Consider the following 22,498-nt stretch of genomic DNA (forward strand, 5'->3'; position numbering starts at 1 on the left):
ATTTTTTATACCTCCTAAATTTTAAAACCTTTAATGAACAAGCTTAAAGTCTGTATAAAGAGTTATATTACATACACTGTAGAATTAAACTGCTATTAGTTAAGCTGTCTAATAGTAGGTTGTAAAAGTATTACTACTGATCTTTTTTATGTGTTAACTTTCATCTTATGATTAAAATGTAAAAGCAGCCTGTTTACTTTCACACAGTGAATCTGCCAGTGTTAAATCAACAGTGTTAGTGTCTATTGTGAGTGTTCATTTAAATTGTACAGTTTAACTACTGTATATTTTAATACAGCATACATTATGCAATTTGTTCTAACTGCTTTTTGGATTATTACAGTGTCCATTGATTTTTTTAAATATTATTTTTGTACAGATTTGTGGCTATTTTGCTTTCATTTACTTACTCAAGATTTTAATGTGGTGCCTCAAGGCAACAATACACAGTTAGTGATCCACAACCTTCCAAAAAGAAGGCTTATGTAAATATAATGCTTTTTTATGTGTTTGTGCTTTTTTAATATTTGGGTTTACACTTTTGGAGTGGTCCTTTTTTAATTAAATTTACAGGGAAAAAATGTTGAGTTAATTAAACAATTGTTGTGTGAACAAAGTGTAGTTAATTTATCATCTAGCTTTGACTCAATTAAGTTGAATAAACCTAAAATTGTATATATTTACAACTTAACTGAGTCAAAGCAAAACGATAACTTGACTGAGTTAAGTTGAGCCAATAAATATATATTTTTCTCAGTGCATCTAATTTTCGAACTGCTGCTAATGTAACATCACTGAACAGTTAAACACGCTTGGAGGAGAACACCACACCTGCCAGGTGTGTTACATTGGCTAACACACCCCATTAATGACTAGCTTTGTGCTAAATAATGTGGAAAAGAAAGGCCTGTCCTGAAATGTCCTGGTGTTTGAGTTAATGCTTAGACAGCAGCTCTGGGTCTCAGTGTTGGATCTGAATTTGAGGTAATGTCCGAGTGAGCCCATGTACCAATAGAGCAGGTAATTTACAAATGAAAGTAAAATAACGGTGGGCTCTACCAAACATCCTGCATGTGCTACCCCGGTACCACCCCTTGCCTAAACCACACAGAACACTTCCTGTGGTGAGAACTAATTTGACACAAAAATACAAAGTGGCATGCTGTATGTGTGAAAGTGTGTCTGTACATAATATCCATATGTAAAATGGCATAATTGACATTTGTTTGTATTTGTTTTAATTAAAACCCAAAAGAAAAACAAGAAGATCAAGACTCACTTTTATTGCTGGACTGTACATTACAAATTTACAGCAAATAATCAGGCTCATAATTAGTCAAAACAAACCTATTTTGCTTATTCATTAATTAAATAGCTTTTATTTTATATTTTATTTCTATTTCCTTTCCCGTTTTCTTCCCAATTTACTTGGCCAATTACCCAACACACTCATTAGGACTCCCCCATCACTAGTGATGCCCCAACACACCAGGAGGGTGAAGACTAGCACATGCCTCCTCCGCTACATGTGAAGTCAGCCTCTGCTTCTTTTTGAACTGTTGCTGATGCAGCTTTGCCAAGTAGCATCACAGCGCACTCGGAGGAAAGCACAGCGACTTGGTTCTGATACATCAGCTCACAGACGTCTTGTGCTGAGCGACATCACCCTAGGAGTGATGAGGGGAAAGAGCAACATCTACCCACATAGAGAGAGCAGGGCCAATTGTGCTTTCTCAGGACTCTGGCATCAGATGGCAAGCTGCATGATTATTAATTATTTTGTTCTTTGAGATTTTTTTTTCTACAATCTTCAAATTGTTCAAATCAGCCCTTTTCAATTTTTGACATAATTTGAGTGTCAGAATTTGATGAAGAACTGACCAATAGAAAAGCTCCAAAATGCAATAAAACATTTCGACAGTGACATTGTTCTTTTTTCTTTACATGTAACACAGTATCCAGTATACAGCAACATTATTTAAATGAAACTAAATAGCTTTTTATTAGGTGTATACATACTGTACATTAATATAACCAAACAGTGAATATCAGTCGATATAGGCCTCACAGTATTACTGCTGTAATTGTCTTTGATGTAGATAAACCAAGCTGGCTTTGATTGCACAATTCTAAAAATTATTACTCAAAATCTCTCCCCAATTTAAGCCACCCCAGTTCAATTAACCCACACACTCACTGGGATTCCACCTAGCACATGCAACACTAGCAGAATGAGGACAAGGGTTTTTTGTCCCCTGCAATACATGTAAAATCATACATCGCCTCTTTTCCTAAAGCTGCTGATGCAGCATCGGTGACATCGCTAGGAACCCAACACACTCTGAGAAAAGCACTGGATCCCCAGCTCTGATATATCAGCCAACAGATGGCTGTGATAGCCAGTACCAGCCAGGCACATCCAACACCACTAATGGTTGCTCAAACCAACTAGGCAATTGGCTAGGCAGATTTCTCAGTCTTCAAGCCCTTACATGGTTATGTGACTTTAAGAATGGTTAGCTAAATGTGCTGAAGAACAGGCCCAGCCAAGTTTGTAAGTGTTTTGCTGAATCGTGTCCATGTGGAACAGCCAGCAGAATGATTACACATGATTACACTCTGTTGTCAGAGTCTTTCAAAAGTAGCTTTAGTGTACTAAACCACTGAGAGAGCACATTTGGCCATGCTCTCTCTGGGTGGGTAGATGGAGCTCTGTGGTGTTGTTCAGCACAGGCTTCTGTTAGCGGCTGTATCGGAGCTGGGTGGCTGCACTTTCCTCTGAGCACGCTGACTACCCAGCTAGCAGAAAATGTTATAAAAATGTTTATCTCTGTTCTGAAAAGGTTCTAAATGTAATGTTAAAGAAGTGATTTTCCAATAAAGTTTTGAAAACATGTGACGTAATAATGGTTTGCATCAACATTATTAGAAAGTTTCTCACATAACATTCCAAGCTAGCTGAATACTAGCATTATGGAAACATTAAAAGTAACATTCTCAAAACTAAAAATGATTATTACATTGACACAAGTGGTGTTGCAGCCGTGATAGGAGAACATCTAAAAACGTGGGGAGGCGAGAGGGGATTTGGATTTGGATAGGAGGTACTGGGTGACTTTACATGTACCAGAGGTGGCATGTCCTGGTCTTCACTCTGCAAGTAGTGTAGCAGAGATCATTTAAAGTATTGCTTATATTTCTTTACATACAACAGTAAAGGCACTTATATATCTGCAATAAACATTTGCTACAGTACATCAACCATATCAGATCCATTAAACTGTACAGCAGGGGTCACCAATCAAATCAACAATCTAATCTATGTATGTTTTCATTCCAATACGCAGAAGCACACCTTCTTCCACCTCTTGAATAAAGCAGTCTTAGTCTTTAATCAGCTGTTTTATTATACAGGGTGAGCTTCTGCTTGGTTGGAATTAAAACCTGCAGTAATACTGGCCCTTTACAGATGAGACCAGTGACCCCTGCTGTTCAGTACAAAACACAATGATAAATCACAAATATTAAAGGAGACAAGACATACATATAATATATTTTATAAGAAGAATTAGAGAAATTCAATATTAACAGATGAGATTTGTGGAATTCCTCACAGCACATGTTGGTACTGTGAAGCTGGCAAAGGCATGGAGGGGAGGGAAGGAGGGGGGCGTGCGAATGTCACCTTGTCATAAAGCGTCTGAGGCTGTGAGGGGGACAATGGTGGAAAGAAAAACATGCACAAAAATGTCAATATACAATCTGAACAATTAACTATCTAAAGAAACTAAAATTTTTCTTTGGGATCAATAAAGTGTGTGTGTGTGTGTGTGTCTATATCTAACTTGTCTGTCTGTCTAAATCTGACTTGTTTGCCTGTCTTTATCAGACTTGTCTGTCTGTCTGTCTCTGTCTATATCCGACTTGTCTGACTGTCTGTTACTGTCTATATTTTACTTGTCTGTCTATTTCTGTCTATATCTGACTTGTCTGTCTGTCTATATCCGACTTGTCTGCCTGACTATATCCAATCTGTCTACCTCTGTCTCGATCCAACTTATCTGTCTGTCTGTCCATATCTGACTTGTCTGTCTGTCTGTTTCTGACTATATCCGACGTGTCTGTGTGTATCTTCTGTTTATCTATTTGGTAAGATTCAGATAAAAAGTATGGTAATTCTTTATTTGGATGATCCATTGTAGATACTCAACTAACATTCAGCTAAATGTCTGTTAAATGCAACTGAAATGAGGTGAAAGTAAGTGATTCTCTATGGAATGTAATCCTACATCTAACTTTAACACAAACTCTTAACATTTTTATGCCAGGTTCAATGTTAGATTTAGGGTTTAGATAATGGTTTGGGTTAGGGTTAGGTGGGTTATATTGAAAACATCTATAATGCATTAAATGAATGGACTAACCAAAATAAACTTTAAAAATCTTAAATAAAACTCTTGATACTGACCTTATCGTGTGCAATTCTGTGCTCATCGACTGTTTCATAAATGGATGCTATATTTATACTCTGTAATACAGAAATAAAAAAAAAACATTTGAAATACTACAATTGCAAAAACAAACAAACAAAAAAAAATCACAAGCGACATTTACGTAAAAGTATATTTTAATTAATTTATTGATTGTCAACCGCATTATGCCAATCAGTAAATCCCAGCAGTCATAGGGTAGAACGCAGGATATACTATAGAGAGGCCATCCGTCTATCGCAGTAAAATAATTATAAACTAGATATTTACTACTTGCTCTATATTTCTGTATATAGCATAATAGAAAGTTGTCTTTTCACTGAATTTAATAAACTCATATATATCATCATCTGTGTACTCCCTGCCCTAACACATATGCACATATCAAAATAAATAAATAATCTGATTAATTTCTATATGATATATGATTTGCAAAGGCATTAGTGGGGGGATTGCAGCCCCATTCAGTTTCTAGGCAAACATGTTTTGGTTATTAAGATATTCTTTAAATATTTATATATTTATTTGTTCACTTATGCAGAATTGTCTGTCTGTCTATATCCAACTGTCTGTCTGTCTCTGTCTATATCCGACTTATCTGTCTGTCTATATTTAACTTGTCTGTCTTTGTCTATATCCAACTTGTCTGTCTGTTTCTGTCTATATCCGACTTGTCTGTCTGTCTATATCCAACTGTCTGGCTGTCTATACCCGACTTGTCTGTCTGTCTATATCCAACTGTCTGTCTGTCTATATCCGACTTGTCTTTCTGTCTATGTGACTTGTCTGTCTTTCAGTTTCCAACTTGTCTGTCTGCCTGTCTATCTGACTTATCTGTCTGTCTATATTTAACTTGTCTATCTCTGTCTATATCTGACTTGTCTGTCTGTCTATGTGACCTGTCTGTCTTAGTTTCCAACTTGTCTGTCTGTCTGTCTATATCCGACTTATCTGTCTATATTTAACTTGTCTCTCTGTCTATATCCGACTTGTCTGTCTGTCTCTGTCTATATCCGACTTGTCTGTCTGTCTATATCCAACTGTCTGTCTGTCTATATCTGACTTGTCTATCTCTGTCTATATCCGACTTGTCTGTCTGTCTCTGTCTATATCTGACTTGTCTGTCTGTCTATATCCAACTGTCTGTCTGTCTATATCTGACTTGTCTGTCTGTCTCTGTCTGTCTATGACTTGTCTGTCTTTCAGTTTCCAACTTGTCTGTCTGCCTGTCTATATCCGACTTATCTGTCTATATTTAAGGATTCAGTTTTTAGACAAACATGTTTTGGTTATTAAAATATTCTTTATGTATTTATATATTTATTTGTTCACTTATGCAGAATTTAACTGCTGCTTAGATGAATATATGCTCCAGATAGCATGAAGAATTTGCTTGAATATGGGTGATTTATGCCGGGATTGGCCTAAACTGGCTATTGGCCATCCAAAATTCGTCCGCATGTACTTTATACTTGTCAAGCGTAGAGCTGGCAAAAGCAGCTTGGGCCGATTCCTCTATTATACTGGGCAACCGGGGTGTTGGTAAATGTACGTAGCACTTAGCACACATATAAACTGAGAATCGGGCCTAGATTGCACAGATACTTAGGCTTATCATGTGTTTTTTGGCCCAGAAATGGCCTTAGCAGTTTTTTCTATCGGGGCTATGCATTGTATTTACCTGTTTTCTTAATGTGCCTTCAACATTTACGTCTTCATACACTGTACTCCCAGGGTCAGCTAGGTCTTGCTCTGTTTTAAAGAAAGAAACAAACACTTACAATCATTTCAGTGATTTTCACTTTTCAACACTTCCATGCTATGTTCTAGTCTGTTAAAAAAATGGACATATTCTCTTTAATCCTTCTATCAAATAGAGGAAAGCACTAACTCTTACATGCTTCATCCTTTAGACATATACATTTTAGAGAAATACTGTTACAAGTGTTACAGCTCAGTTTCTCTAATGTTTTACCTGTACACATTCAGATGTACAGCTTAATCTGGGTTAATACTCAGGCTGAATTATAAAATACAAAACCATATAATTGGTTATAAACTGTGTTTGTGTGTGTGATAAATATCTAAACACACCTTTGTGTGATTTCCACCAACAAGTCAATCCAGTAATGGCAAAGATCAGAAGGAGAGCAGCGCCTCCTCCTGCTGCTGCAATCCATATCACCTGCATATCAAAGCTAGGATCGTCAGGCTTACCTTAAAAAGACAAACAGCAACAAAAATAGTATTAATTTTATAAGGAAAGGAGCAACAAACAAAAGTTCCATCTAAAAATCCCAGCTATCAACTTGTTCTACAGGCTCGGATATAAATTAGCTTATTAGGACAATGGATTATTCAAAGAATCAGCAGCCATGTGCTCCTTTAAACAGCTGCCTAGCATTATAAACTGTGAGAGGGCTATAAGACAATAACAAAGATGGCACTTATAATAGCAAAGATTGGTAGTTATAACAGGATTTATGAAGGTCAAGTTAAGGTTTAGAAAACCCATGGGATGTTCCCTTTACATTTAAATCCCAATCCAACCCCCCTAAGCCATATTTAATAAATATTATTCTATACAATATAATATTAGGATTAAGCCTTGCCGTATGTACTGTAAGTAACAGTACAGTATTCTTGGTTGATAATCAACTGTTTGCGATAAATGCTCCCTCCCCAGAAACACAATGGACATAAGGATATTATTTACAAAGAAGCAGAAAATAAATTGGAATAATCTACAATAGTCATTGACTTAAGTCAATTGGGTAGGTGAAATTAGGTGTTTAGTAACCTGTTAAAAAATACACCAGGATGCAGGATGTGGCATCTTATTCATTATAAACCACCTCCCACACGCACAGTTTGTGCCCCACATTAAAAATGCTTCTGATGCCTCTGTAAAGACCTAAAAAATTCTGAGTAAGCTGCTTATGAGATTATTCAAAAAAGGTTAATCAAAAACTCAATTTACTTGACCTTTTACAAGATATATGAAGATTTTTTTTAATTAGAATTTTTTTTTTCACCACTTGATCTTAGGACCTTAATATTGAGAGATCTGAGAATATTATGAATATTTTGATATAAAACGTATTATAAGGTATTGCTGTATAGAAAAGTAGCTTCAAAGGTGAATTTAAGAAGAATATTCTTTAAAAAAAATAACCTAGAGAGTTAAAATTAGTCTATTGTCCCAAGTGTGTGTCCATCTTTAACCCAAATAAATCTCCCATAACCAGCCACTGTTTTGTCATGCAATGTAATCTGAAATGTACATCAGTTAATTATGTCTGGAGCTCAAATACAAACTCAAGTGTTCCTTATACAATTACAGCTTTAGTTCTCTCAAAATCTTTTTTCACTCATACAGACTGCAGAAAGACCACATGCCTGCGGACTCATACAGGTTACCTATAGGGGGCTTTTTTGGTGTGCATTTCACTGTGGTCGTGTTTGAGCCATTTCCGGTGCTGCCGGATGCAGTGCAGTTCAGAGTAACGTCTCCCTCTTCTGGTTTGAGAGTGAAGTTCAGCTGAGCTCCATCCTCCTCCTTAAAACCCCTCCATCTGTAGGACACTGTCTGATCTTCAGGCGCTCGACACTGAAGATGAACATCACAGCTGTTTGTAGCTGCTTTCCAAGTCTGTTCACTCTTAATCTCCACCTTAACCACATCTGTAAAGCATAACAGTATGATTAAGCTACAGAACAACATACTGTGCAGTCCTGAAACTCTTGGAGGCCCAGACATTTTGGTGTTTTTCCTGCTCTCAACCAGGGGCAGCAAAAGTACACATACTACTGTATATAAGCAAATGTCATATCAAAATATTTAAAGACATTTTCACGATAAATGATTTGTATCACAATGTTTTGACATGCAAACAAAATGCATCAGCAGTTTTGTCTTGTGGGTCAAAAGTGACCCACTACCATGTTTAGCTGTAGAAAAAATACCTTAAACTATATTTTTCCAACTTGTAATTTGATCACTTTTCCTAAAGGCACCCACCCCATCATTAGAAATAGTGATACTTTGTTTTTGTTTATGTTTCCATGTGGGCTGTACACCACTGGGGTACAAATATTGTCTTATGGGTAATTTCTTGACCCATGAATTATAAAAGCATTTAAACACCAGAAAAAAAGTATAAAGGACACACAAACTCTCTCTAATACACACAAAATCAAACATCATAAGGATTCCAGGGCCAACGTTGTATTCAGCTGCTCATGTCCAGGACATTTCATCCCATCCACCTTACTTCTGTTTATCACACCAGCCATTTAATAAATCATTCTGGAGAAACAAATTTAGAGGATTAAAAATGTAATTAGGCTGCTTTATTTTAGGGCTTTGGTAGGGTGGGTGATTTTTGACCCGTAGGACAAGGGGAGTAAATAGAATGTTTAGATAGCACAAGGATTAAACAGCACTAATTACATTACATTACATTACATTACATTACATTTGGCAGACGCTTTTGTCCAAAGCGACTTACAATAGTCAAGTACAATGTAAAATAAGTTTAAAGGAAAAACATCTTTGGATAGGGATAAAAGGAGGTCAGAGGGAAATAATGGGATAGAGGAGTAGAGAAGAGGAAGAAGGAGATGAGGTTAGAATTAGTTAGTTTGTTAGAGGTGTTTCTTAAAGATAGCGAGAGATTCTCCTGATCTGGTAGTGGAGGGTAGTTTGTTCCACCATTGGGGAACTCTGTATGAGAACAGTCTGGATTGCTTTGTGTGAATGTTTGGCAAAGCGAGGCGACGTTCACTGGAGGAGCGCAGCGGCCGGGAGGTAGCGTAAGCCTTCAGGAGCGAGTGCAGGTAGGAAGGAGCCTGTTCTGACATCACCTTGTAGGCGATTGTAAGAGTTTTGAATTTGATGCGAGCATCAACTGGTAGCCAATGGAGCTCAATGAGCAGCGGGGTGACATGTGCCCGTTTTGGCTGGTTGAAGACCAGACGTGCTGCTGCGTTCTGGATCATCTGGAGTGGTTTTACTATACAGGCCAGGAGGCCAGTTAGCAGGGCATTGCAGTAGTCGAGGCGTGAGATGACGACCGCTTGCACCAGGAGTTGGGTGGCCTGTTGCGTCAGGAACGGTCTAATTTTTCGGATGTTATAGAGCGCAAAGCGGCAGGACCGAGCAACTGAGGCCACATGGTGCGTGAAGGAGAGTTGGTCATCAACCATAACACCCAGGTTCCTAGCAACCTTTGTCGGTGAGAGAGAGAGAGAGTCGATACTTATAGAGAATTTTTGTTGAAAAGATGGTTTTGCTGGTATAACCAGAAGTTCAGTCTTTGAGAGATTTAATTGAAGGTGATGCTCCCTCATCCATGAGGATATGTCAGAGAGACACTGCGAAATCCGTGCAGAGATTGAGTGATCTTCAGGTGAGAACGACAGGTATAGCTGGGTGTCATCAGCAAAGCAATGGTAGGAAAATCCGTGTGAGCGGATAACCTGACCAAGAGAGGTGGTGTATATGGAGAAGAGAAGGGGTCCCAGTACCGAACCTTGGGGAACCCCAGTGGATAAGGAGCGGGCTGAGGACAGCTGTCCTTGCCACGACACCTTGAACGAGCGCCCAGTGAGGTATGATCTGAACCATGACAGCACATTATCTGCGATCCCCATGTTTGAGAGTATAGTTAGGAGGAAGTCATGGTTGACTGTGTCAAATGCGGCCGAGAGGTCCGGCAGAATGAGCACTGAGGACTGACCTGCAGCTCTGGCAGTTTTCAACGCTTCAGTCACAGACAACAGAGCCGTCTCGGTAGAATGTCCTTTTTTGAACCCAGATTGGTTCTGGTCCAGAAGGTCATTCTGGGAGAGGAAGCCAGAGACCTGATTTAAAACTGCTCTTTCTAGTGTTTTAGAGAGAGAGGGTAGCAGTGAGACCGGTCTGTAGTTGTCAACCTGGGCGGGGTTGAGAGAAGGCTTTTTAAGCAGTGGTGTCACATGTGCTTGTTTGAAAGCAGTGGGGAATACACCAGAAGTTAAAGAGGCATTGATCGTGTGAGTGATAGCCGGAATGATTGCAGGTGCGATAGTTTGCAGTAGGTTTGAAGGAATTGGGTCAAGCGGACACGTAGTAGGACGGCTACGTGTTAGGAGAGCCAGTGTCTCGTTCTCAGTGAGAGGAGTGAACGAGGAGAAAGCAACGCCTTCGGTGGAGGGACACCGGGCAGTAGAGGATGCAGTAGGACTGCTACATTGTGCATCAGTAAACTGGTTGCTGATGGCCGCCACTTTGCCAGTAAAGAATGAGGCAAGTGTTTCAGCCGTAAGGCATGTAGCCGGAGGAGGAGGCGGAGGGTTGAGTAGTGATTTAAATGTAGCAAATAGTTTCCGGGAGTCTGTGAGAGAGCAGAATTTATTGTGATAAAATTCAGCTTTAGCAGTAGTGAGGTTGGCTGAGAAAGAAGCCAGGAGCAGTTGGTAATTTTTTAGGTCTGCTTGTTTTTGGGTTTTTTGCCATTTTCTTTCGGCAGCTCGGAGTTTGGAGCGTAGTTCCCTGAGTGTGTCATTTTTAAGCCATGGCTGCGGTTTGTTTGAGCTAATGGCTCGAGATGTAAGAGGACAGAAGTTGTCCAAACAGGAGCTTAGTGTGGAGCAGAGAGTGTCAGTGGCATCATTTACATTGAGTGATGAAAATTAGCCTGGTGGAGGCATATTGTCAGTCACCAGCGAGGAGTACTGGTCTGCTGAGAGATCTCGAAGATTTCGGCGGAACGAGACCATAGTAGGAGTAGCTGTGGGTTTATTTGAAATATGAACATTGAGTTTCATAAAGTAGTGATCTGAGACGTGCAAAGGAGTGACAGTTAGAGAGTCGGTGTCACAGTTGCGAGTGAAGATCAGGTCTAGTTGTTTGCCAGCTTTATGTGTTGGAGGGCTGGGGACCTGCTCCAGTTCGAAAGACTGCATGAGGGATAGGAAGTCTGTGAAGCTGGTACTGTCATGGTGGATGTTCATATCCCCTAGAATGAGCATGGGACAATCTTGCTCAGGGATAGAAGACAGTAGCATGTCAAGTTCATGCGTGAATTCGCCCATTTGTCCAGGAGGACAGTAGAGAACAATAATGGCAAGTTTTGCTGGAGTATTAACCAGTGTGGCATGATACTCAAATGTATTGAATGTGTTTGCCGGTAATAGTGGAGTATGTTTTAAGCCATTAGCGATTAATAGGCCCGTTCCACCTCCTCGTCCAGAGAGACGAGAAGTGTGGGAGAAGGAATAATAATTGGAAAGAGCCGCCGGAGTAGCAGTATTTTCAGGTTTGATCCAAGTTTCAGTCAGTGCCAGCAGTTGTAATGACTGATGATTCGCATAAGAGGCGATAAAGTCTGCTTTATTAACAGCCGACTGGCAGTTCCATAGCCCAACAGAGAATGAGGTAGTAGTGGGCGTGGTTTGTTTTAGTGGACGCAGGTTAGTATGATCCTGGCGCCTGTTTGTGTTTTTACGCCTTCTGTGCGTGCCGGACATAACTGAGATGTGTTGGGAGCACATTTTAGGAGGCAGTAGGACGGGCTGCCTTGTCAGTGTCCTTGCTCGGTGGACTCGCGCAGGTAGACTCGCAGGTCTTTACCCGCGTTGGTCTTCACACGAGAGGGTCTCAACAGCTGACGCCTTCGGCTGACGCCTCGGCGAGTGTGAGTGATGTAATAGGATTCTAGATTGCGCACAGCTGCGGGCGATATAGGAAATCAGCGCCACCAGACTGTCTTTTAAAGCCGTGAGTAACGCCCCCGAGGTCCGCAAACAGAGAGAGTGTGAAAGAGGGGGTTTGCCACGCCCCGCTCAAGTGAGAATCGCCCAAACTTGTCCAAAAAAAGCGCGCTGAAAAGCGCGTTTGCTGTTGCTGCTACAGCGTATCTGAAGTGAAAGTAAAGTAAAAAAGTAAAAAGAGCAGTCTGGTGTAGCTTGAAGTTCCTGCTAGCCCTGCTAGTGTGCCCTTGTCTTATTCTGTAATGAAATAGATGGGTACAAATGGGTGAGTGTTCTTTTAAGTAGTGATGATATTCAGTATTAAAAGAAAATGTATCACGATATAATAAAATATTGTCATATTGCCCACCTCTAAGTAAAAGTAGAAAATCAGAGGCTCTACTTCTTCCACAAGCTAAGAAGACACTGGCACTACTGTTATACAGGTTCAGTTTACAATGGTACTGTCATTCCATCTTTAATCCCCCTCATAACTATTGCACTATTGTCATGTGCCTTTTGTCTCACGTATGTCTATATCCGTGACCTTGTTTTATTGTACATTTGGTGTCTTTCATTCTTGTATATTTATATTTATATCTTGCTGTACTTGTTGTAACTTTGGGAAGGAGAGTGACGTAATTTCAATCCTCTGTATGTCCTGTACATATGCAGTATTGATAATAAAACTACTTGATTTGACTTAAAAAGTACAATCTCCAAAATGTACTTAAAGAAAAAAAAACAACTATGGTTCCTCATCATCCCTAACTCTCCAACTCATCCCAAAACATCTGGATAGATCATTATCATTCCAGAGAATACAATTCCACTGCTCCTCAGCTCAATACTGGGGATGGGGGATTTATACCCCTCCAACCCACAGCTGGCATTAGACATGGTGCTAATTCAATCATATTTATCTGTTCCGGAGATTTCTATTTTGAAAATACTTTTTTTTAACAGGGACTATACAAGCTATATGTCTGTATGTGCTGATACAGATGTGCTAATACAATGTATTCTGTTATTTGGTCCATTAAAGCACAGCTTAATCAGATGTATTAAAAGCTCTAAAAATCACACACAGAATGTAGAAACAAACGTCGATGTGAAGTCAAAGAGAAATCCTGAGGATCTTACGCAATGTTGAAATCCCTGCCAGACGCAATTTTAGGTCCCAAAAAGAGAACACGTTCCGGAAAAAGAGAACATATGGTCACTCTATATATTACATCTGCAACTGGAGGCAGCTGCTGCCCTTTCTCTGCACTGAGGCTAAACAATCGGGACTTCCAGTAAAGCAGTATCGGGCAGTTGACTCTGTTATGAAGCGACAGCTTGTTGATAAGCTAAGTATTATCAAATAATGCATCAGATCACAGAAAACCACTGTAATGGAAGACCATAGAATGATGGTGATCCCTGATTAGATGTAAATGCGATGTGCCACAGGCTACAGAAACAAGATGCACCCACTATTCTAAAGTCACCATGCCATAAACGATCAAGTGGAATCTCAGCAACATTAAAAAAATGTCTGTTTACCTAATGCATGGATGAAGGATGATTTAAAATGAAGATGCTACAATGTGTCTTTGAGTAATGTCAAAGAAAAAAACATTTTCGTCAAAGAGAGCAGTTTGTGAAAATCCTTTAAAGCAGGGAAAGAACCAATACAGTAACTTCTTTAAACTTTTAAAGGGTTCTTAAAACTTGTATCTGTTTTACAAAAATGTTTCTTTTTGGATCCAAAAATAGTCATATACCTTTTGTAGTATTTTTATTATTAAGAGTGCAAAACAATAAAGGGGCCTTTTTACTGTATATACAGCTCTGGGAAAAAATAAGAGACCACTTAAAAATTATTTTCTTTGATTTTACCAAATTAAAAACCTTTGGAATACAATCAAGAGGTAGATGGATGACAAGCCATCAAACCAAGCTGAACTTCTTGAATTTGTGCACCAGGAGTGGCATAAAGTTATTCAAAACCAGTGTGTAAGACTGGTGGAGGGGAACAAACCAAAATGCATGAAATCTGTGATTAAAAAACAGAGTTTGTCCACCAAATATTTATTTCTGAACTCTTAAAACTTTATGAATATGAAACTTGTTTCTTTGCATTATTTAAGTTCTTAAAGCTCTTCATCTTTTTTTTTATTTCAGCCATTTCTCATTTCATGCAAATATATGCTCTAAATGACAATATTTTTATTTGGAATTTGGGAGAGATTTTGTTTGTAGTTTATAGAATAAAACAACAATGTTCATTTTTCTCAAACATATACCTATAAATACCAAAATCTCTTTTTCCCCCAAGCTGTATAAGAAGTAGTTTTTAAGACAACTGTCTGAAGCAGAAGGTAAACACTCTTAAAAATAAAGGTTCTACAGGTGCTAAGTGTTCTTTTATCAATGGCATCAAAAGATCACATTTTAAAGAACTATATTCATGAACAAATATGTGAGTGAGAAGAGCATTACAGCAGTTTAAATATTATTCACACGCGCACCTCTTGTAGTTCCTTTTTTAAGTGTGTGCTTTATTTTCTGCTTGTAACAGTTGTATTTTATGCAGCGGTGAACTGTGGCTATAACTGTTAGGCTTAAGTTCAGAACACAAATGTCAAAAAGCACCGTGAGTAAAGACGAGAAATAAACGACAGCTGAAACTATCAGTGTTTTAAGGGCTCATACAGACTGCAATTTTCAAATTAAACAGCCCATAACTGATACTAATCGAGGGTCACTCTGGTTACCACAGGCAAACTTTGTGATGTATCATCGTGCATTATCTCTCAACATAACCTTCACATTATGAAATCAACCATGTTTAAACCGCTGTAGAACTCGACAGCACTGGCTGAGAGAACTGCACTGTGAAGCTCAAAATGGAAACTGCTCATCTAGAGCTAAAAGTTCCCTCAATTAAGCTGCAAACCATTTAGAGCCCTGGCACAGAATTCTTATCCTGATTTCCTTTCCTAATTGATTCTAATTTCTGACAAGGAAATGGTTTACTAACTTTCACAGCCAGCATGTAAATTGTTAGTGTTACAGAACAGCTTGAGAAACTTAACTCGGAACACCCATTAAAATAGGATTATAATGACTTAAACTCTCAATTAATCTGGTAAAGTGATGTTTCACCCAATGGAGGAGCTTAATTATAGATATAGATATATAGATTCCACTGAGAGAGAAAAAAAATTAAAGATCTCCTTCCACTAAAATTCACTTTTTCTTATTCTTTGTATAATACTATATGTCTCTCTGAGCTGTACATGCATGCTGCACATGAAACTGTTCTTCAGCCTCCACTGACTGCAGTAGCTAGTAAAAGAAAATCCTCAGAAAAACAAGTTGAACGCTGAACCTGGGCTGGAGCAGAAGAAGCTATCGCTAAGGAGGAGCTAACAGCTCTGTTTACATAGTTAGTTAGCATTAGCTATATTGTGTAAGTAACTGTAGGTTTAAATCAGATCTTTGGCATGGAGGAGGAGGGGGTTGGCGCTTTACCTAGCAAATATAAACATTTCGTCCTTTATGTTTTAGAACTGTAAAACTTATTTTTGGGGAAGGCAGGTAGGCGTTTTCTGCTGCAGTGCTGTTAGCCAATCAGAGGCGATATGTTTGCATGTATGAATATTCACGAGCAAGAGCCAAATCCTGTCTTTCTTTATAGACCAGTAATTCAGTGATCTAAAGCAGGGCTAAATAGAAACACCTGAGCACTTTTTTTTTCACAAAACGGCTCGCATGACATTCATTCATACTAGAGACCACAACTAGACTGTTTAAAATTAATGAAAAAAAAATGATGGAATGTGACCTTTAAAGAACTTTTATACTCTCAGTTTGGTCCAAACTGTGTATAATTAGGTAAGAAATTAACCTGGATAAACTGAACCATGGTTTGGCTCATTTCCAGTGTGAAAACTCTTTTTTATGGTTTATGCTTTTAAACCAATTACAAGAAGCTGAGGCATGCCAGCATCCTGTATTAAACAATAGAAGAAGAAAAAAGAACTGGTATTGTGCCCAAATCTGACATGCAGTGGAATGGGCACAACATTTTGCACAGCAAATTTGCAAGTTTTAAATCAACACTGCACGTGTTAACTTTCAACTTTCACATTCTGTACAAGTGATATTTTAACACTTAAAGTGTTATTGAAACACTGGCAAACTTACTAAGTGAGGTGGATTTTTTTTTACAGTATAACACCTGGCAACTTGCAGAACTGACAGCATGTTAACACTGAATGCATGCCCACCTAAGACCAATCAATGTTAAATAAGGGGAGACACAGAAAAGTTCTTTAGTGAAGCCAAAACCAAGTTAACCTTCAGACTTTGGTCCAGAATTTCTAGTTGTAAAATGAAAAGTATGATTTATGGAAAAAAAAATAAATAAATAAATATAATAACATAAGATGCATTCTATGAAGCCATGGAAGTCGCAGAGACTTCAATACTGAATAGAGGTTTCTACAAATCTATCTCTTATTTCTGAATTCAGATTATACAGACTTATTTACCCAACTTTAGTTTGAGGAACCAGCCTACGCTGTTGATCTTAAGGGCACTGAAACCCACCACACCCCCTTCTCTATTTCCCCCTTTAAACTTGTTTGCTATAATTCTCTTTGCATGAAGAGAGCCGTGAATGCGCAACAGTGCACAAAACTAAACAGTACAAATGTATTTAATTTTTATTTGTTATTTTACATTTGTTATTTCCTAAAAGTGCTTAAAAGTAGCAGAATATCATGCATGTTATATGATGAATATCACTGCCAACTAGATTTGTGCCATATTGTATTGTACACAATACTATAATATAATAAAAAATAAGGACCATAATGTAATAGTAGAGATATTCTTAAAAACAGTCTATTTTGTATTTGTTTTGATATTTGCTATATTTACTTGTAATTGTTTGTTTGCAGTTTATATGCATGCACTGCTACATTGCATATCTTATTTCACCATTATTACTAGCCAGACATTTATATATATATATATTATTCTACTGAATGTATGAAACTCAAATTATATTTACACTAAATAAAGCTTTCATTTTAATATTTAATATTTGCTGGAATTGTATATATATGTTTTTATTTATTTGCTTCTTTTTTCACATCTCCAAAAATATTGTTGTTGCAGAAATATACTGATATATTGTGATTTGTTTATTGCCATATTGCCCTCCCATAATGCCCACAAATTAAAGCTGGTATTCTGTCTCTCTTCCACAGACTTTACCATGTTTTTAAAAATGTTCTGAAAATGAATGTACGTAGCACAACAGCAACACTGTCCAATTATGCACAAACTGCGTTGATGCACCCATTTATATTGCACTGTGGGGTTGCAGCCGTGACGAATATGTTTGATTTCACAATCAGGTATTTCATAAAGATGGTATCACTATTTTTGCCATTTTGACATGCTCTAAAATGACTATGAATGAATATTTTTTACATGGACTTCCATTTCAATTCCTGCAACTTTTTTCTTTCTCCTGTAAAGCTGACATATTAGAGATTTCTGCAAGTTTTTCTGCCACTACTCTTACTTTGTCTTTGACTTGCCAAGCTAAGAATGATCACTGTCCAACAAAAATGTCCCACTTAGATTAAAGCTGGTGTTCTGCACCTCTTGCATTGACTTGACTGTATTTTCTCTCAAATGCTTACAGAGCCAAAAACAACTAGCACAACAAAACCAACACTGTCCAATTACTTACAAACTGCGCTAAAACATCAGTTTGAAACTGCATTGTAGCAATCAATCAACAATCAGATATTCACATAACCAGCACACTGCAAAATCTTCACAAACCATCTTTGAAATTATTAATTGTTTTGAAAGTGAATGCCTTCTTTGTAAAAAACGAATTAAAAATGACTTATTATACTTGGTTTAGACACAGCCTTACTTTTTCAATGAAAACAGAAGACAATTACGGACAAGCTCATATGAGTTCTGGACATTGCATTGATTCACAAAGCAAGAAAAAATGGCTTTTAATTGAGGATAAAGCTGAATGAAAATACTCACCATAGACGGTCAGAATGATTGTCTCTGTTGGGTGCTGATCCCCCGGAGATTTTTCTGAAACAATGCTGTATCTTCCAGAGTCACTGAGCTGAAGATCTGTCACTTCTACACTGAGATCATCACTGTTCACCTTTAGCCTTCCACTGAACTGCAGTACATTAGTAATAGAAAGTTGTTTATTTCTGTAAGTTGCAAAAAAGTTTGTATTATATCTCCACTGTGCGAATGATACAGAATCGTTTGGATTTCCGAGTGTTAAAATGAGGGAACTCCCAGCAGCAGCTCTGCGCTCTAACGGTGTTTTCTCCTCAGCCAGAACACTCACACCTACAGGAAAGAGAGTGTTTATTATGATAAGTTTAATGAAACCACATACAGAGAAAACCAAGGCAAAAAAAAACACATCAATTCTTTATTATAACTTGATACTGCTTGATTATGCAAATACTTTATCAAATTTTAACTGATAGGACTCAAGGATTCCCTTTTCAAATAGTCATTAAGAAGTGTAGACTCTAAGATGGTATTGTTTAGCATGAAAACAATGTAAAACAACTACAGCTTTTAAACTAAAGGCATTTTCTATACTTAAATATATGCAAAATATAATATATATATCAACACTCAAGCACAAAGAATTGGTGTATTATATTGTATATAGCTCAAATCATTCAGGTGCTATTTTGTTATTTTTCCAAACATTATATATCATGCTTATATTAACAGACTACCTTGCTGACCAAATATGAATCTGGCAGACCAATAGAAATGCTTAAAAATATTCTAAAATGTTCCACTGACCACCATTTAACATTAACAAAGTTTTTTGGACGTACTTTTCTTAGAACTCTCTCTGACACAACTTGCCTTTGGCTTTCTGATTCAGAAACTGTCACTGTCCAAAGACCTGTATCTCAGCCTTGTATTTATGCTTTTTGACGTTATGTAAATCTGACAGCTGTTCCATATATTTTGCCCCATTTTAATAATAAATGAATTAATAGAAATGCTTCACAATGCCTTGGACTAAAGTACTTTTCTGTTTACTTCTATTTATCTGAAAGCTTTTTGGACACATTTTGGAGATTTTGGAGATGTTCTTTTCTTAGAACTCTCTCTGCTTCTGCTTTACCAAGCAAAGAATCATCATAATCCTGTCAAGACCTTGCATCTCCATTCTTTTTTTTTTTTTTTTCATTTTTTTGTACATTTCTACATTTGGAACATTTTTTTCCAAATGTAATAATAAAATGCTCCAAAATGATAACTGTGCCATAAATGTGAATCTGACAGCTGTTCTTTATATTTTGTCCCATTTTAATGATAAATTAATCAATATAAGTGCTTTAAAGTGACTTGGACTAATGTCCTTTTCCATTTACATCAATGTAAATAAAACATTTGGGACATTTCTGCATTTTTTTGCATGTTCTTTTCTTAGAACTCTCTCTGCTTCTGCTTTACTAATCAAATAATCATTTCAGTCCTGCCAAGACCTTGCATCTTCATTTTTGCTACTTTCACTTTTTGACATTTGGCATGAATCTGGAAGCTGTGTTTTAATAAATGTGTGATAAATATGAATCTAACAGCTGTTCTATATATTTTGCCCCATTTTAATGATAAATGAACCAATAGACGTGCATCACAATGACTTGGACTACTTTTCTGGAAGTACTTTTCTGGTTATTTATTTAATCTGCTAGTTTTTTTCTTTAACCTGTAAAGCTTTTTGGAGATATTTGGGATATTTCTGCTTTTTTTGCATGTTTTTTTCATAGAACTCTCTCTGCCTCTGCTTTACCAAGCAAAGAATCATCATAGTCCTACAAAGACCTTGCATCTCCATTATTGATATTTTCACTTTTTTGTTATTTGACAGGAATCTTTTTTTTTATTGTTTCCAAATGTCATAATGGTAAATATGGAATAAATGTGAATCTGACAGCTGTTCTATATATTTTGTCCTATTTTCATGATAAATGAACTAGTAGAAATGCTTTAAAATGACTTAAATCATTTTAAAATTACTGAGTTTCATTAAAAACTAGAATGTTAAACATTTTTGAAGATTTCTATTTTACCATGTTTTTTTTTTTTTTTTTTTAGACTTAGACTTGGTGTCTTAGAACGAACTCTGCTACTACTTGCGTTTAGCTTACCGAGCTAAGAACAAGGAAGTCCACTTTCCATCTCAATCGCATTTGAATAAATGTTTGACTGTATAAAACATAAAAAAAAATTATTTATGTACTTACCATAAGAGAAAACAAGTAGCACTACTCCAGAGTAGAAAACACGGTATCCATAAAGGCTAGTCATTGCTGTTTTCTGACGGGTCTTGACGAGTGTTTCCTCCTGTGGCGGTCTGAGAGTGTTTTGACTCAACACTACAGAAGGGGGCTTTAGAAGAGAAGAAACACTTCCTCACACTAGAGGTCCGCTGTCGCTAAATCTAAAAATGCTTGCTGTAGGTGGTTGGAAATTAATCAGCAGTGTCTCAATGTGGCTCACATGCTAAACCATGCTGTCTTATATGCAAAGCTCTCATATGGTATTGTCTGAAAGTGTGTGTGGTTTTGGGGCTTTTTCACTTCTTCCTAATTGTAAGCTATCTATGCCACTCACTGTAGTGTTCAACTCAGGATAGAACTGTCTTTGCTCTGCGCATACTTTCACCGAAACATTACCAATCACACCTTACATTCTGTGGTTTTTCATTATTTTAACATTTTCTGCATCGTAGATTAATACTAAAGCCATCCAAACTATAAAGGAAATACATATGGTTATATGACAGCTTTGCACATCTTGGCTGGATTTTCTCAGTCAGCTTTATGAAGTAGAGTCACCTGGAATTCAGGCTTTCAGTTAACAGCTGTGCTGAACTTGTCAAGAGTTAGTTACTTGAGTGTTTAAGAGCATCAGTTGTAAAGTTGTGAAGAGGTAGAGTTACAGGTATACAGTGAATATATAATAACTAACTATGAGTTGTTGTTTTAATTAAAAACTATAAATTACAGCCAGTTAACTATTTAGACTTTTACTGGATGGAAAATTAACAGATGCCACCTTTTCCACTGGCTTAGTTCTATATTCATTCATGAGAGATAATTCTGCATGTAGCAAATGAAAGTACACTCAGCAGTAGAGAAAGAGTTAATATGCTCTTACAGCCTGCAACACTGCCATCACCCACTCAACCATTACACAAGGTAACAATAGAGGAAATGACTACACACTAAAGGTGAATTTAATATAGTGACAGGAGAACATGCCCATTTTACAAATAGGTGGTGCCTGGAGTGAATGGGAACAGTTGTAAGGGGTTTTTGTTCATTAAGGTAGCTCAAACATTGCACATACATTAGGCACCCTCAAAATATTACCATATTTAAAGCGAGAGTCCATAAAATGTTTAGGATCTGGAGATTTAGAGATCTTTCTGGAGATAATCTGTAACTGCACAAAATGTCTTTAATTCATGTTAATATGAATAAATTGCTGTGTGACATTCTGTGCATTTTGTTCATTTATGAAATACTGTCAAAATGTAGACAGCCATTACGTCCAACTATATTAGACATTTTAGAGATGCTCATGGCAGGACACAGATAGCATTCATTTGAATATTTTGTCATCATTCAACTCAGGAATACTACCGCTTTTAATCTATAAAAAAGGAAAAATCTTAAAGACTGATGCTGTAAGAGAAACACCAGTTTATGAAAATACAGCATCCACAGATAGCGCTTTTGCACCAAAAGAAGTCTGTTTTTTGAACCAGTTCCATTCTGGCTAATAAGAACTGTGGTGCTTTTCAGCTAACCAGCCCACGTTTCCAACAGTTTCTGTGGAACCATCAAAACGTCACATCATACGTCACCAACATAAACTAGTATTCTTCGGTTCTTGCTGCAAACAAATGTTCCTGGTTCTGGACCTACTTTTTGTAAGTGGAAACACAGCAAACCAGTTTAAACTTAGGTTCGCAAACCAGAACGGTGCTGGTTCCTCATTGGTGAAAAGCGCTAAATATGGCAACCCATCCTGTCCAATTCTGTATGGGAGAGTTAATGCAGCTACTGAGCATGCTCACATTGCAATCTTTGTTACTTTGTTCAGATTACTTACATGTTTTAAGTTATTTGAATTCAGAACTTTAAGCAAAGTCACTGTTTCACCCTGTATTAACTGGTTGA

At 37.4% G+C, this 22,498-nt stretch overlaps 1 protein-coding gene across 1 annotated transcript; it reads right to left on the bottom strand.

The window, feature by feature from the left end:
• Positions 1 to 1,960: 1,960 nt before the first annotated feature.
• si:cabz01074944.1 (uncharacterized) lies at positions 1,961 to 20,824 on the bottom strand. Its single transcript, XM_049482223.1, has 7 exons — positions 20,555 to 20,824; positions 18,297 to 18,623; positions 7,911 to 8,174; positions 6,585 to 6,707; positions 6,172 to 6,242; positions 4,469 to 4,528; positions 1,961 to 3,706 (listed from the first exon to the last, which is right to left on the bottom strand). The coding sequence occupies exons 1-7, from the start codon at positions 20,616 to 20,618 to the stop codon at positions 3,611 to 3,613; spliced, it is 1,005 nt and encodes a 334-aa protein (XP_049338180.1). The 5' UTR covers positions 20,619 to 20,824; the 3' UTR covers positions 1,961 to 3,610.
• Positions 20,825 to 22,498: the final 1,674 nt, after the last annotated feature.

This window comes from Astyanax mexicanus, chromosome 8 (genome assembly GCF_023375975.1).
Source record: "Astyanax mexicanus isolate ESR-SI-001 chromosome 8, AstMex3_surface, whole genome shotgun sequence".
In the NCBI taxonomy this organism is placed as follows: domain Eukaryota; kingdom Metazoa; phylum Chordata; class Actinopteri; order Characiformes; family Acestrorhamphidae; genus Astyanax; species Astyanax mexicanus.

Coding starts and splice junctions, on each gene's coding strand:
- si:cabz01074944.1 (XM_049482223.1), bottom strand. CDS start 20,618: ATGACTAGCCTTTATGGATACCGTGTTTTCTACTCTGGAGTAGTGCTA. Junction 6,708..7,910: donor ACCAAAAAAGCCCCCTATAG/GTAACCTGTATG, acceptor TGTCTTTTTAAG/GTAAGCCTGACGATCCTAGC. Junction 6,243..6,584: donor TTGGTGGAAATCACACAAAG/GTGTGTTTAGAT, acceptor TCTTTAAAACAG/AGCAAGACCTAGCTGACCCT.